The sequence below is a fragment of the Anolis sagrei genome, chromosome 2 (genome assembly GCF_037176765.1).
Source record: "Anolis sagrei isolate rAnoSag1 chromosome 2, rAnoSag1.mat, whole genome shotgun sequence".
In the NCBI taxonomy this organism is placed as follows: domain Eukaryota; kingdom Metazoa; phylum Chordata; class Lepidosauria; order Squamata; family Dactyloidae; genus Anolis; species Anolis sagrei.
This window is the reverse complement of record NC_090022.1, coordinates 119,929,486-119,943,391: the sequence shown is the minus strand read 5'-3', so window position 1 is coordinate 119,943,391 and position 13,906 is coordinate 119,929,486. Positions and strand designations below refer to the sequence as shown.

The 13,906-nt window shown below is 44.5% G+C and overlaps 2 protein-coding genes across 3 annotated transcripts; one reads left to right on the top strand and one right to left on the bottom strand.

Moving 5' to 3' along the window:
- Nucleotides 1-2,682: 2,682 nt before the first annotated feature.
- Nucleotides 2,683-6,675, top strand: SRSF2 (serine and arginine rich splicing factor 2). 2 transcript variants are annotated; one of them, XR_009630728.2, is made up of 4 exons: nucleotides 2,683-3,239; nucleotides 4,424-4,734; nucleotides 5,679-5,792; nucleotides 6,250-6,675. XR_009630728.2 is itself a non-coding variant. In XM_060764591.2 (3 exons), the coding sequence occupies exons 1-2, from the start codon at nucleotides 2,875-2,877 to the stop codon at nucleotides 4,725-4,727; spliced, it is 669 nt and encodes a 222-aa protein (XP_060620574.1). In that variant the 5' UTR covers nucleotides 2,683-2,874; the 3' UTR covers nucleotides 4,728-4,734; nucleotides 5,679-6,675. The 2 variants fall into 2 exon arrangements, 1 of the variants encoding a protein (XP_060620574.1); XM_060764591.2 differs by having other exon boundaries at nucleotides 5,679-6,675.
- Nucleotides 6,676-7,067: 392 nt separating this feature from the next.
- On the bottom strand, nucleotides 7,068-13,583 carry METTL23 (methyltransferase 23, arginine). The gene is made up of 5 exons (XM_060759831.2): nucleotides 13,389-13,583; nucleotides 10,720-10,824; nucleotides 9,076-9,313; nucleotides 7,499-7,583; nucleotides 7,068-7,287 (listed from the first exon to the last, which is right to left on the bottom strand). Exons 1-5 carry the CDS (start codon nucleotides 13,521-13,523, stop codon nucleotides 7,113-7,115), a joined length of 738 nt encoding a protein of 245 aa, XP_060615814.2. The 5' UTR covers nucleotides 13,524-13,583; the 3' UTR covers nucleotides 7,068-7,112.
- Between the last annotated feature and the right edge of the window lie 323 nt (nucleotides 13,584-13,906).

Genomic DNA, 13,906 nt, shown 5'->3' with positions numbered 1-13,906 from the left:
TTTGGTGTATTTTTCTGGGAGGAGCGGCACCGCTTTCATCATATCCTCAAAAGTGTCTATGCGCTGCCTGCAAAGAATTACGGTGGGCCTTCAGGATCCACAGGGGTTTGGTTTCAGGACTCCAATGAATACAAAAATTCACAGCTCATGATATACACAGATAGTCAAATGGTGTTCCTTAAAACTGAATTGGAAAGTCAAGGTTCGCCTTTGGGGATTTTTTTTATATGGAGTATTTTCAAGTTGATGATCAAATCCATGGATACAGAGGAGCCAACTGTATTGCTTCAATTCAAACTGGCCCCCACCTTGTTGAAGCCACAAATCATGGCATGTGTACTTTGGGGAGGAAATCATGTAGCCCTCCAAGCACTGAAATCCATTCACTATTCACCACTGGCTCTCCATCCAGCAGCATTTGGGAAACTACACGTTTCACCCAGCTAAGGCTGTATCTGCACTACAGAGTTCATGTAGTTTGACATCACGTTAACTGCTAGGGAATCCTGGAGTCACTTACAGACCCACTGCAGTCTCTATCTTTGGAAGACCATCATTCTCTGATAATGATGTGTTTTAGCCTTCTCTGCCCAAAAGTGCTGGTGCTTCACCAGGATTCCCCTGCATTGAGACAGGGCAGTTAAAGTGAGGCCAAACTATAACAATTCGACAGTGCAGGTGCACTTTTAGAAGCCTACCATTTATGGACATCAATTAAAATCTCTTTAGCATAGGGTGCATTGACACTGTAGTTTGACACCACTTGAACTTGGTGCTACAAAATACTGGGGGCTGGGGTTTAGGCTTCGACAATGGGGGGTAAAGACCTTTTAGAACTATAAAATTACATAGCATTGAACCATGGCGGTTATAGTGGCGTCAAACTGCACTAATTCTACAGTATAGATACTCCCATAAACAGACCTCTTGTCTGTCTCAACTCACACTTACAGGCTGGAATCATAGAATCATTGAGTTGAAAGAGATCTTGTAGGCCATTCAAACGATCTTGACAGATTACAGGGATGGGCCAAAACGAACAAAATGAAGTTCAACAGTGACTAATGCAAGATACTCCACTTTGGCAGGAACAACGAAATGCAAAGATACAGAATGGGGGACAATGCCTGGCTCAAGAGCAGTACGTGTGAAAAAGATCTTGGAGTCCTCGTGGACAACAAGTTAAACATGAGCCAACAATGTGATGTGGCGGCAAAAAAAGCCAATGGGATTTTGGCCTGCATCAATAGGAGCATAGTGTCTAGATCTAGGGAAGTAATGCTACCCCTCTATTCTGACTTGGTTAGACCACACCTGGAATATTGTGTCCAATTCTGGGCACCACAATTCAAGAGAGATGTTGACAAGCTGGAATGTGTCCAGAGGAGGGCGACTAAAATGATCAAGGGTCTGGAGAACAAGCCCTATAAGGAGTGACTTAAGGAGCTGGGCATGTTTAGCCTGAAGAAGAGAAGGCTGAGAGGAGACATGATAGCCATGTATATAGAGGTGAAAGGAAGCCACAGGGAGGAGGGAGCAAGCTTGTTTTCTGCTTCCCTGGAGACTACGATGCGAAACAATGGCTTCAAACTACAAGAAAGGAGATTCCATCTGAACAAGAGAAAGAACTTCCTGACTGTGAGAGCCGTTCAGCAGTGGACCTCTTTGCCCCGGAGTGTGGTGGAGGCTCCTTCTTTGGAAGCTTTTAAACAGAGGCTGGATGGCCATCTGTCAGGGGTGATTTGAATGAAATATTCCTGCTTCTTGGCAGGGGGTTGGACTGGATGGCCCATGAGGTCTCTTCCAACTCTTTGATTCTATGATTCAGTCCAACCTCCTGCCAAGAAGGAAAATCGCATTCAAAGCACAGTAAAATGGGAGTGCAAATAACTCCCCTTTACTCAGCATCCACTCCAATTAGAAGTTCTGAAAAGCTGAAATCTTTGCTCACTAGTCTCTCATGTTGTCTTTCTCTGCTGCCTTCAGCCCCTCCCTCTGCTAGCTGTGCTTTAACAGCCAAGAGTAAGCCAACACGAGAGAGAAAAGACAAAAGGCTCCATGTGCGTCGAAGGAGCCAGGGGCGCCGCCTAGGCCTCACTCAGAGAGGACGCAGGGGGCGGGGCGAAGCGTGGCCACGCCCCTCCCGAGACTGGCTGGCCCCTCTTCACTGCGGCTCAGAGACGGGCGGCTTTTGCTTGCCTGTGACGTGCGCGTCACCGACGCCGTGCGCGCGCCTGAGGGAGCCCTCGGCTCCGTCCTTTCTTTGGGCGCCATTTTGAATGCAGGATTTTCCTCTTCGGACAAACGCCGTCCTGTCCATTCACGTCTAAAATACAAGACTAAATGTTTATGATTTTTAAAAAGGGTATCCCAGAACACACTTCTGTCACATTTAGTGCGATTTGAAAATCATTTTCTGCAGAGGGGAGAGAGCGCGGGGCGAGGATCCCATCATTCCCTTCCGGGTTGCGCCCTAACGGACACCCGAGCATTTGAACGCAATAAGGAAAAATATGGTTTAAAAACATGCTGTTGGAAACAAGAACCCCCGCCATTTTAGCTCATGCATACGAAATGATTAGTCTATAGCTGAGGTATGACTGAGGTATAACTGAGAAGAGAGGGAGGGCGAGTGGGTGGTGCCGAGGGTCCCTTCCGGGTCAGGGTCGGCGGCCATTTTGTGGCGGCGCTTAAGTGCGGGAGGAAGGGCGGGCCCAGGCTCATTCGCTCGTGGCGCCGCGCGGAGATGGCGGCTCACAACTGAGGCCCCGCGCCGCGTGCTTCCATCCGGGTCCCTGAGAGAGGGCCTCCTCGCCCGTTGTCGTCGTCGTCTTCGTGGTCCCCTTCGTCCTCCTCCTCCTCCTTTCGGCCACCATGAGCTACGGGCGCCCGCCGCCGGACGTGGAGGGCATGACCTCGCTGAAGGTGGACAACCTGACCTACCGCACCTCCCCGGACACGCTCCGCCGCGTCTTCGAGAAGTACGGCCGCGTGGGTGACGTCTACATCCCCCGCGACCGCTACACCAAGGAGAGCCGCGGCTTCGCCTTCGTCCGCTTCCACGACAAGCGCGACGCCGAGGACGCCATGGACGCCATGGACGGGGCCGTGCTCGACGGCAGGGAGCTCCGCGTCCAGATGGCGCGCTACGGGCGGCCCCCCGACTCCCACCACAGCCGCCGCGGGCCCCCGCCTCGCCGATACGGCAGCGGAGGAGGATACGGGCGGCGCAGCAGGAGGTGAGCCAGCGGCCCTGGGGGGGGGGGGGGCGCTTGGGCCTCCCTCAAGCACGGGCCTCAGCCAGCCCACGGAACACAGCTAGAGCGGGAAGGGGTGGGATTCATGACAAGTTACAGTAATAATATAATAATATAACTTTATTTCTCTCCCCGATGAGACTCAAGGCGGTTTCCAACATATAAGGCCAAACCTTGAATGGCCAGAAAGGAAAAACGAAGCAGACCAATTAAACCTAAAACCCGACTAAAACATACAGAAAATACCTACAAACCGGTTTCAGTATAGCTCCCATCAGACAGGTTCAAAATACCAATGGCCAAACTATAAAAGGGCTGGGCAAGGGATAGTGCAACCGTGTATTAAGTGCTGAACAAAGTACTAACGGTCTAGGAACTAATCACTCTCAAATATGCTGTTTACAAAAAAAAAAGTGGTCACGGGAGCTGTAGTTTCAACGTTTTTCTTTGCCAAATGGCGCTAGTGTCCCAGGATCCCACCGCCTTCAGCCAAACTGCAGTCATTCTACCTTGGGAGGGTTTTTTTCCTGACTCATGTGAGGTGTGAAGCCCAACAGGGAGGAAAAAGAAACCCTTACAGTCTAGTGTGGAAATATTTTTTTCTGTTATAATAGGGTGCTTTTTTTGTCTTTGCCTGCAAGAGGAAACCTTTTAGACCCGTGCGCAAATCATTCAAACCACGGCAAGGCTGCCCTTCTTGAAGGGGTTGGATTGGGTGGCCCTTGGGATCTCCTCCAACTCTGTTTCTATAATACGTTTCTGCTTGTATAGAACTGAGCTAATTCTACAGTGTAGGTGCGCTCTTAGTGCCTGGCAGCATGTGAAGAGTGATTCATGGAGGGGTGTCAGGCAGGAAAAAAGGCAGAAGTGAGGTGGCGGGAAGACAGGAAAGAGAAAGTTGAGCCCCACGGCAGCCACGTGACAAGAGGAAGGGGAGCCAGCCTGCCTGCGTCCCCGCCCTTGTGAATGAAACTCCCCATTCAAAGCAACTAGGGCAGGCATGGGCGAACCAGCTGTTGTGAATTGTTGTAGTTGAAGTCCAGAACACCTGGAGGGCCAAGGTTTGCCCATCCCTGAACTAGAGTGTTGCAACATTACACAAACCCACCCACCTTTCTGCCTGTGTTTCCTTCCCCCTCAACCTCTCTCTCTCCCTTCTCTTGCAGCCCCAGGAGGCGCCGTCGCAGCCGATCCCGGAGCAGAAGCCGGTCCCGCTCCCGGAGCCGATCTCGCTACAGCCGCTCCAAGTCCCGCTCCCGCACCCGGTCGCGCTCTCGCTCCACTTCCAAGTCTCGCTCAGCCCGAAGGTCGAAGTCCAAGTCCTCCTCCCCATCTAGATCTCGCTCCCGGTCCAGGTCCCGCTCCCGGTCGAGAAGCCCACCACCGGTCTCCAAGAGGGAGTCCAAGTCGCGCTCCCGTTCCAAGAGCCCGCCCAAGTCTCCCGAAGAGGAAGGAGCCGTGTCCTCTTAAGGCAATGGTAAGGTGCCTTCTGGGCGGCTGGCCCTGCATGTGTGCCCCTTTTTTATAGCAATTGGGGTCCTTCCTGGAGTATTTTAGAGCCTGTAAAAGCTAATGGGGCATGTTGTTTACTTCTGAGGAGGGTGCTTTAGTATGTAGTTAATGAAAGGATACCTTCTTTTGTTGCTCTTGATAGCTTGCTTTTTAATATCTATTGTTTTGCGACACTACCTATTTCTGAAAATGACTATTTCTTACTGTTCTTACCCAACATCTGCATTTTCCCCTCTAAAGCTGCGGTCTCCTGTTTGCTTAAAGAATATTGGCCAGTATTGCAGATTTTAACTGATTTGGCTGATCCTCCAGGGACCAGTTTCTGTGGGCGTGTGTTGGAGCAGGTTTGTCTTTACTTGTTAAAGATACACTATCCTGTTAATGGGCAAACGGGCCTGTGGCCACACAGACAGGTCAATGGCTTCCAATGTTGTTAGAAACCAAAGCTGAAAAGCAAATCTTTATGGAAACCAGGCGCTTCTACACTGCAATTGCGGGCTCAAAAGATGTGCTAGGTGGGCAAAATGGATAGTGTGTCTTTAACCTCCCTCAAATTTTTGGTCCTGTTTTTTTCAAAGGAAGGGGGCCTAGAACTGTTATGGAAATGCGGCTGTTTAATGATTGTTCAAGATTTTGAATAAGAACTCATCTGTAATTTAACATACTTGGGCTGGTCTTGTATTAAGTGTAGTTTGAGCATTCCTCAACACGATGTGCTGTGGTTAATGGAGAATCCACAGTCTTTGCCTCAAAAAGTCTCATTGCACCAACTATTAGTGCCTGGTGGGAGGTGGGTAATGTATACTCAGATGTGTCAAGACAAGGCCAGCACTTACTAGGAAAGGATCCACAAAATGTGAAAGGGGGGAGAGGATTTTCCTTGCTGAAGTCTACATTTTTCAAACCTAGATACATCAAATAGACGAGAAGTCGACATAAAGGATGCCTTTGGAGGAGAGCCGATCATTTGAATCGCCGGTCCATTGGAAAGACCCCAGCACAAGCAACCAGCTATTGAAAAAGGTTATTTTGTAACACTTTGTCTAAGTTTTTATTTTACTTTTTGAGCCTCAGATGGCAGACTATTACTTTTATGTGCCATTTTGTTGCTATTATTCAAATTTCTTGTAATTTAGTGATGTGATCGACTACAGATTTCATTATTGGCTTGGATATTTGAGGTAAAACTTCATTTTTGTTCATATAGTGCTGACTTGTTTGCTAATAAAACTGGTGACTTGCTGCCTCGAAGTTCAATCTGCAGCTTTAGTATGCTGAATAGCTTAATGCTGTCCAAATACTCAAATTCTGCCTTTCTTCTCCAATTCTGACATTTTAAATTCCAATGCGTTTGCAAATATTTCAGGTGAAATAGTATCGAGTCAAAACAGTAGACTTTGCAGCTGACAGATTATTTTGAAAGATTTGTTTTTATAAGACAAAATTCTAATCTCTTCTCTTATGTATTTTTGTGCACTAGGCGCAGTTGTGTAGCAGTTGAGTAATGCTGGTTAGCTGTTAAGGTGGCGTGTTGCAGTGCAGAGTGCTTGGCTGTTTCCTGTTTTCTCCTGATTGCTCCTGTAACGATGCCTTGTGCAGAAACAAATGGCTGTCCCGTTAATTATAATTGCCTGACAACTGCACTTCCAGTCACCCGGGCCTTGCATAAAAATAATGGAGCATACAGTGAGCACATCTAGCTGGTGATATACACACCTTATTTTTCCAGAATGGTAAATTTAGACCATCTACATATGTGAACTTGCATATAAAAATGTAATGTTAAAGCAGTTAATTCATTCCTCTTAAGTATCAATTTGGAGTATCTCTTAAAACGTTCTGTACTATAACCACTGTCTGTAGTTCAATAAAACACTTTCTTGGTGTTCAGTTTTTTGAAATCAAATGTCTTGATTCCGTTTTGTGTATTAAAGTAGGGGAAGATGCTGTATATCGGCAAAAATTAATACCCAATATAAGGAGAATTTTGTGAGAGGTTGCAAAATATAGTAGACAAATACAGGTATGTGTGTGGCCATTGTATCAATACTTCTGATGAGACTGGTCTATTAATAAAGCAGTAAGGAAAGAGGTGCCATGCCTCCTCCCAGCCTCAAATATGCTCCCAAGGAATAGGTGGCCTTCCAGAGTTTTGCTTCTAGTAGTCTGTTGCTCAGTGAAGGAATTGTTACTGATGAGAGATAATTGTCAGTTACTTTGTATGTTTACGGCAATATCCACTGGGGACAATTTTCAACAGATGATATTATCATAAAGTTTAATCCACTGACAACCAGCTTAGATTTCCAAATATTTATTTTAAAAATAGAAGTATATCTGTCCTCAAGACGCTTCACAAAATTTCTTTTTTGGAGTGATGACCATCATTTCAATAGTATGTGTCCCTGGAAGGAAAGAGCCTACCAGTTGTTCCTTGTTGGCCTCAAAAGACTGCAAGGGCACACAGATGCTTTCCATCTCCCACTTGTAGAGTAATCCTTCAATAGACCAGTCGGCACTGAAAAATAGTTAACATTTTAATGTTTATACTGCTAGGCCTGGACTTGTCAGATTGCATTAAGATTGGCCTCTCAGAAATTCAACCTGTTTGCAAATAAATGTGAAATTCAGGTGAGCTTTTCTTTTATCACATAAAACCTGATGATAACATGGGCCTCTGAAAGTGCTTGAAGCTTGGCTCAAAAGTGAGTAAATTGGCACAACCATACCTTCGGACTTGGTAAGTTGTCCAGAACTGAGCGTGTGGGTTCTTCCTCATCAAGTAGTGCACTGTACTTAGAATGTCTTCGAAGTCTGAAATGCAAATGGACTAGGAGTACATAGGAGTACAAATAAATTAGGCTAAGGGTTTTTTGGGGGGGGGGGGAATGATATACTGTAGTGCAAGAACATTAAATACTGAACTTCTAACATACTTTAAAAGAATTTTTATATTAATATTAAATATATTAAAGCATTTTAGCATGTTTCACAAAGGACCAAGGAATTGTAAAGCCTGAAAATAATTTAAAGCTTTCTATTTCTTCTCTAGCTGAGAGTATTTTTTATCCATGATCAAACAACAAAACGTATGCCATGATGGCGGGGTCCCAACTTCAAAGCACGAGACAAACACATAATGTTCCCTGAGAGTAAAGGCTTGCAGCTGCATTTCTGGAAAGGAAAAATGATCTTGGTATCTACATGCCATAGAAGATTCAATAAACATCATTTGAATAGGACAAAGGAACATTGACCACCCGTACATTTTTTAAATACATAAAGAGTTTTGTTCAGTTTCCAGGAAAACAAGACATTAGGCGGATGGCAATTCTTCCACTGAAGGGTCATGTGCCATAAATCTACTAAGCACAAGTAGTGATGGATTGTTGCAGCTGCAGTCCAAAAAGAAAGAAGCAAACCAGTGATAAGTTAAGGAAAAAAATTAAGTAGCATAGTCGAATACTTGCAAGTAGATGTTCCCAAGGAATAGAGTTTCTGATCTTTTTAGATTAACATGCAACCTTTAAATGATTTATTTCACCAGAATTCTGTTTTGTTGCCTTTCTCCCCACTGTTCTGCTTATTTATTTCTCACATTTGTACCCCGTCCTTCTCGCCCTCGGAAAGGGGACTCAGGGTGGCTTTACAACAGATAACCATTAGATGCCAAACTAATACATTAAAATAGAAAATTGCAATTGAAATAGCAAATAAAAACAGTTATAAACATTCAATTTAAAAGAGTTCACCAGTTCAGAATCATAGTCCAAGGCCAGTCCATTGATGGTCACACAAAATCACTTTCTTCCCAATTGCTACATGTACTGCTCAAATGCTTGATCCTACAGCCAGATTTTAAGGGTTTTTTTTACAAAAGGCCAGGAGGGAGGGGGCAGACCTGATTTCATTGGGGAGGGAGTTCCACAACAGAGGAGCCACCACTGAGAAGGTCTCTCGTCCCCACCAGTCGCACTTGGAAAGGTAATGGATCTTGAAGGAGCCCGCTGCTTCCTTTACCTGTTGCAGGTAGCCACAGTAGGATCAGCTTGAACTTAAAATTGCTTTGTCAGCTCATGCTTTTATTGCATTGTTTACTGGACACAGACTGCTGCAACAAGACACTATGTTTCTCTAGCTCCACCATTTTTCCAATCTGATGTTGCTTTAAAAAAACTTCCAGCTAGACAAGGGGATGGGGAGGCCATGGGGTGTAAATTATGTTAAAAGCTTTTTCAAAAACGCAACAGGAACATTTGTACATACATCAATATGAATCATAGTCCTAAAACAACAAACAACTTACCTTCTGGTTCAAAAAATACGTCGGATGCCACAATAATGTCCACTGGAGATAAAGCCAACAAGCTTGGTGATACATGACCCCAGGTGATTCCTGTGACAGCGACGCTTGCAAGGTTATTCATCTGGCAGCTTCTTCGACAATTGTCCAAACACTCAGGGAATTCTGCATTATCTGACAATATCGTTTTTGCTCCACATTTCGCTGCTACGATTCCAGGAAGACTCACACCTGCACCAAGCTGGATGATAAATATTGGTTTGTAATTCACCATTTCTAATGATAACACGTCTTAACAGATAATGATGCCTTTCAAATTTGGTTGATTTTTTTTCTCCTAGAATGATTGCTTAATGTAACTATGTATTAATGACCCATTACTAGAAGCCTGTGTTCCTTTATGGAATCCAGTTATATTTTCAATTTTTTAAAATTGATGTGCTTCATCTGCATGATCAAGGGACACAGCAAATGGTATATAGCTTATGTTTTGCCTTGAGCTGCTGGTGCATGTTCACATTCTTGCATGTATCTAGTATGGCAATCAAAATTTAAAATATCCCATATTCTTAAATGGTGGACACATGCAAACTATGATTATTTCCACCGACATTCTTCGCAGAGCTGGAATGAATCTTAAGGGTCTGAAACATCCTAGAATAAACACTTAATTGCTGAAGAGCCAAAACTTCTAATTTTACCTACAAAATGATAATAAAAAGCATGCTGATAACTGCAGTCAAATTGACTGACTTACAATGAGTAGGAGAGACATTCAAGTCAACCTATTATCCACAGCCCTGTTCAGATCATGCAGACTCAGAGTCATGACTTCCTCGACTGAGTCTATCATGTAGGATATGGACTTCCTCCTTCCCTACTACCTTCTTCTCCCTTAGTAAGCATTACTGTCAATCACCTTCACTGTCCACTTTGACAATGAGAAATAAAAATTGGAAATACATGGCCAATACTAACTATACTATTAAATGATACGTCTTGACACTACAAAATCCTGCCCTTCAAATACTAGCCTTCTGTGATTCTGATTAATGACTGAGCCATGGTATGGAAAGCATTTGGCTATTGCAATGCATCACTAGTTTAAAGTTACGGAAATAATCTGTGGTCGTCATTTTTTTTTTCTTAATGTTCAACCATAAACCTACCTTTGCACTGTCTTTGTTCACTTTCTTTGTAAGTCAACATTGCACATAATTCCTAGTAAAAGTATAGCCTATTCTAAGGTGCATTTGGCCATCCATATCCACGGGTTCTGCATCCACTCATTCAACCAACCGTGGCTTAGAAATATTTGAGAGGAAAATACCCAAAAGCTAACCTTGATTTTGCTAGGTGCCAAGCACTACCATGATAAAGTAGGCATGCCCTGCTGTAGTCCTTTTGCCATTGTATGTAACAGGATTTAAGCATCCACAGATTTTGGAATTCACAGGGGTCCCTGGACCTAAAGACCATTGCATGCAGAGAGGCCACTGTAAACTCACGTTCCTGTTATTACATGTACTTGAGGTTTGTAGCATAGCTCTGCATTTTACCAAGATACATTTTAAGAAAAAAAATTACCTTTCAGCAAGCCTGCTACTTTCATTAAGTATATGAACTGTGTAAGGTATTGAAATTTACCTCCAAAACATTCTTGCCGCAGATTAGTCTTCTATGAAACCAGATATACTGAGCCAAAACCACTGCACAGGGCCAGACGTACATGCCATACTGAGGATCAAGGACCTGAAAAAACAGTATAAATACTTTTAAATAAAAAATTGACTGGAGAGAGGAGCTCTTAAACACTACATATTTATAGAACTGTGATTCCACTTTTAACTGCCCTGGCTACATTCAACAGGGCCTTGGGTTTTGTAGTGTGTTGAGGGCAATTGGGTTAAAAATAAGTTTTCAGCAAAAATGAATAAAAGGTTCCAGTAGGACCAAACCCATTAGCTTTGAAGGGCTTCAAACAAGACAAATTCATGTGCAACTACTGTCAAAACCACCTGGATGAGTTGTAGTTGCTGGGATGTAGTTCACCTATAATCAAAGAGCACTCTTGGCACACTACCTACATGGCCAACACTGAATACTGGGGGGGGGGGGGGCTGTTTTTGAATTCTGGGAGTTGTAGTTCACCAACACCAAAAAGAAAGAGAAGGACAGGCGGAGAGATCTTCAGTCTTCTCTACCAAAAGAATCCCGAAGACCATCAGAAATTTGTGTTTTTTGATGGTCTTTGGTGACCCCTCTGAAACCTCCCTCACAACCTCCCCCCAGGGGTCCCGACCCCCAGGTTGAGAAACACTTGTATGTAATCCTGGTTCTAGGGATTAATGCCGCATCATGAGAATAGATATAATGCATACAAAGAAGCGCACATGGTTCTGGTCCTGTGCATGTGCGGACTTGTCAAATTTAGTTGTGAGAATATAGAGTACGCAAACGTTGAAAAGGGGAATAGAAAAACTGGCAAGGATTACCTAGTCCATGGTTAAAGACGCCCTCTATTAAGAGACTGCATAACATATTTTGAGCATTGGACTGTGACTCTGGAAGGTTCAAATATCCAAGGAAACCCACTGGGTGACCTTAGGAAGTCACACTTCTTCATGATGGTCCCTGTGAAATCGCACATATGGTAGTCACACTCTCTCAGCCTCAAAATAAGGCAATGGCAAAACCTTTCTGGATAAATCTTTCCAGGAAAACCTCTTAGGATTGCCATACATCAGAAATAACTTGGAAGACACACAACTGCATCTGCTAAATCATTTCTTTAGTCCTGTGTCAGCAATTTACAAAGAACTATCCGAGAATGTGTCACTGGACACCACTCAAAAACACGCATTTTTGAGTGATTGTATGCCAGACATTGGCAAACTTTGGCTCTCCGGGTGTTTTGGACTTCAACTCCCACAACTCCCAGTAACCTGTTAGGAATGGTGGGAGTTGAAGTCCACAACACTTGGAGGGCCAAAGTCTGCCCACACCTGTTGTAGGCCAGGTTAGGAGACAATCGTGTCCAAAACCCTAGTGATCTGCTACCAGTTCACACTCCTGGAGGAGGTGGAGCATGCTTTGACTTGTCTGTTCCTTTCAAAGTGCTTCCAGTCTCAAAGCGGAGGGATTCAGGAACACCCATATTCCTACTTGAGAGTAAGGCCCACTAAATTTTAGGACTGGCCCCCAAGGAGAACAAGGTAAACAGCTGTACGGTCCTAAATGCAGTTGGTGTTCTTAAGCAGGATAGAGCTGTTGGATCAAAGACATTCAAGTTAACTGTTGACTTATTTTCAATAATTGGTTTAGTGGGTCTAGTTAGGATTAGCAAGGGGATTTATATTTATATGAATTTCAATAAGTAGGTATGTATACACCATTGCACCTCTCTGATTTCAGGTCAACACCCAAGATTTAACGGTTTTAAATACAAATGAAGTTATGATAATAGGTCACATGAGGCCAAGAAATACTCCTTTATGGATGTGTATGTGCCTCCAAGTCATCTGTTTATTTATGGCTGCTCCATGGATTTCATTGAGTGTTCATAGGCATGAGAGGTTCAAAGGAAGTTCTGCCAGTTCCTTCCTTTGAAATACAGCCTGGTCTTCACTGGCAGTCTCCCATCCAGATGCTAACCAGGATGGGCCCTGCTTAGCCTCCAAAATCAAACAAGACCTTGAAGACTACCTTATACTTTGCAGAAACCTGATAGATATATACACACACACACATATGAGGGGGGAGGATTCTGGTGGCGCAGTGGGTTAAACCGCTGAGCTGCTGATCTTGTTGACTGAAAGGTCACAGGTTCGAATCCGGGGAGCGGCGTGAGCTTCCGCTGTTAGCCCCAGCTTCTGCCAACCTAGCAATTTGAAAACATGCAAATGTGAGATCAGTAGGTACCGCTCCAACAGGAAGGTAATGGCGCTCCACGCAGTCATGCTGGCCACATGACCTTGGAGGTGTCTACGGACAATGCCAGCTCTTTGGCTTAGAAATGGAGATGTGATGTGCACCAACCCCCAGAGTCAGACACGACTGGGCTTAATGTCATAGGTAATATCTTTACATATATATATATATATATATATATATATATATATATATATATATATACACACACACACACACATACAGTATGTATAAATATAACTAAAATAATACTGAAGTATGCAGGTCTTGGAAATATTCTTCTCTTGCATTACTTCCTACAAATTCCTGTAATAATAATAGTGATGATGATGATGATGATGATGATGATGATGATGATGATGATGATGACAAAAACAGATCAGCACCTCGGGGATGAGCACCACCAGCTCTGGCTGCAGCTGACTTCCTCCCTCCTCTTCCTCCTCCTCCTCGCCTAGGAATCTGTATTCTCGCACATTGCATCGAGGCGCCTCCTGGCACATCCGGGCTTCCCTCTGCATCAGTCCAGGTAGCCCTACTGACTAAAGCCATTCACTAGGAGGGAGTGACGTTGGAGTGAGCCCTTCTCGACCAATAGCCGCCCAGAGCGTCTTCCGCGAGACAGCCAATCCCTGCCCAGCCTTGGAAAGGGCGGGACTAAGGAAAGCCATAAGGCTGAGCTGGAAGGATCCCACTCGTCTATAGCAAATGGGGGGCCCGCCCTCTTTCAACTCACTTCCTTTGTGTGGTTTCTTTTTCTCAGGTTGGGTTTATCGGGGGCATTTCGGTGGAATTTCCTTCTCTGAAGGTTTTTAAGCGGAGGTTGAGTGGCCATCTGTCGGGGGTGCTTTGATTTCAACATAGTCGAAGAGTATTTCTCCTGGTAGTGGTCTGGGCATTGGCG

Coding starts and splice junctions, on each gene's coding strand:
- SRSF2 (XM_060764591.2), top strand. CDS start 2,875: ATGAGCTACGGGCGCCCGCCGCCGGACGTGGAGGGCATGACCTCGCTG. Junction 3,240..4,423: donor TACGGGCGGCGCAGCAGGAG/GTGAGCCAGCGG, acceptor CTTCTCTTGCAG/CCCCAGGAGGCGCCGTCGCA.
- METTL23 (XM_060759831.2), bottom strand. CDS start 13,523: ATGCAGAGGGAAGCCCGGATGTGCCAGGAGGCGCCTCGATGCAATGTG. Junction 10,825..13,388: donor TGGTGGTGCTCATCCCCGAG/GTGCTGATCTGT, acceptor CTGTTTTTTCAG/GTCCTTGATCCTCAGTATGG. Junction 9,314..10,719: donor GCGGCAAGAATGTTTTGGAG/GTAAATTTCAAT, acceptor TTTATCATCCAG/CTTGGTGCAGGTGTGAGTCT.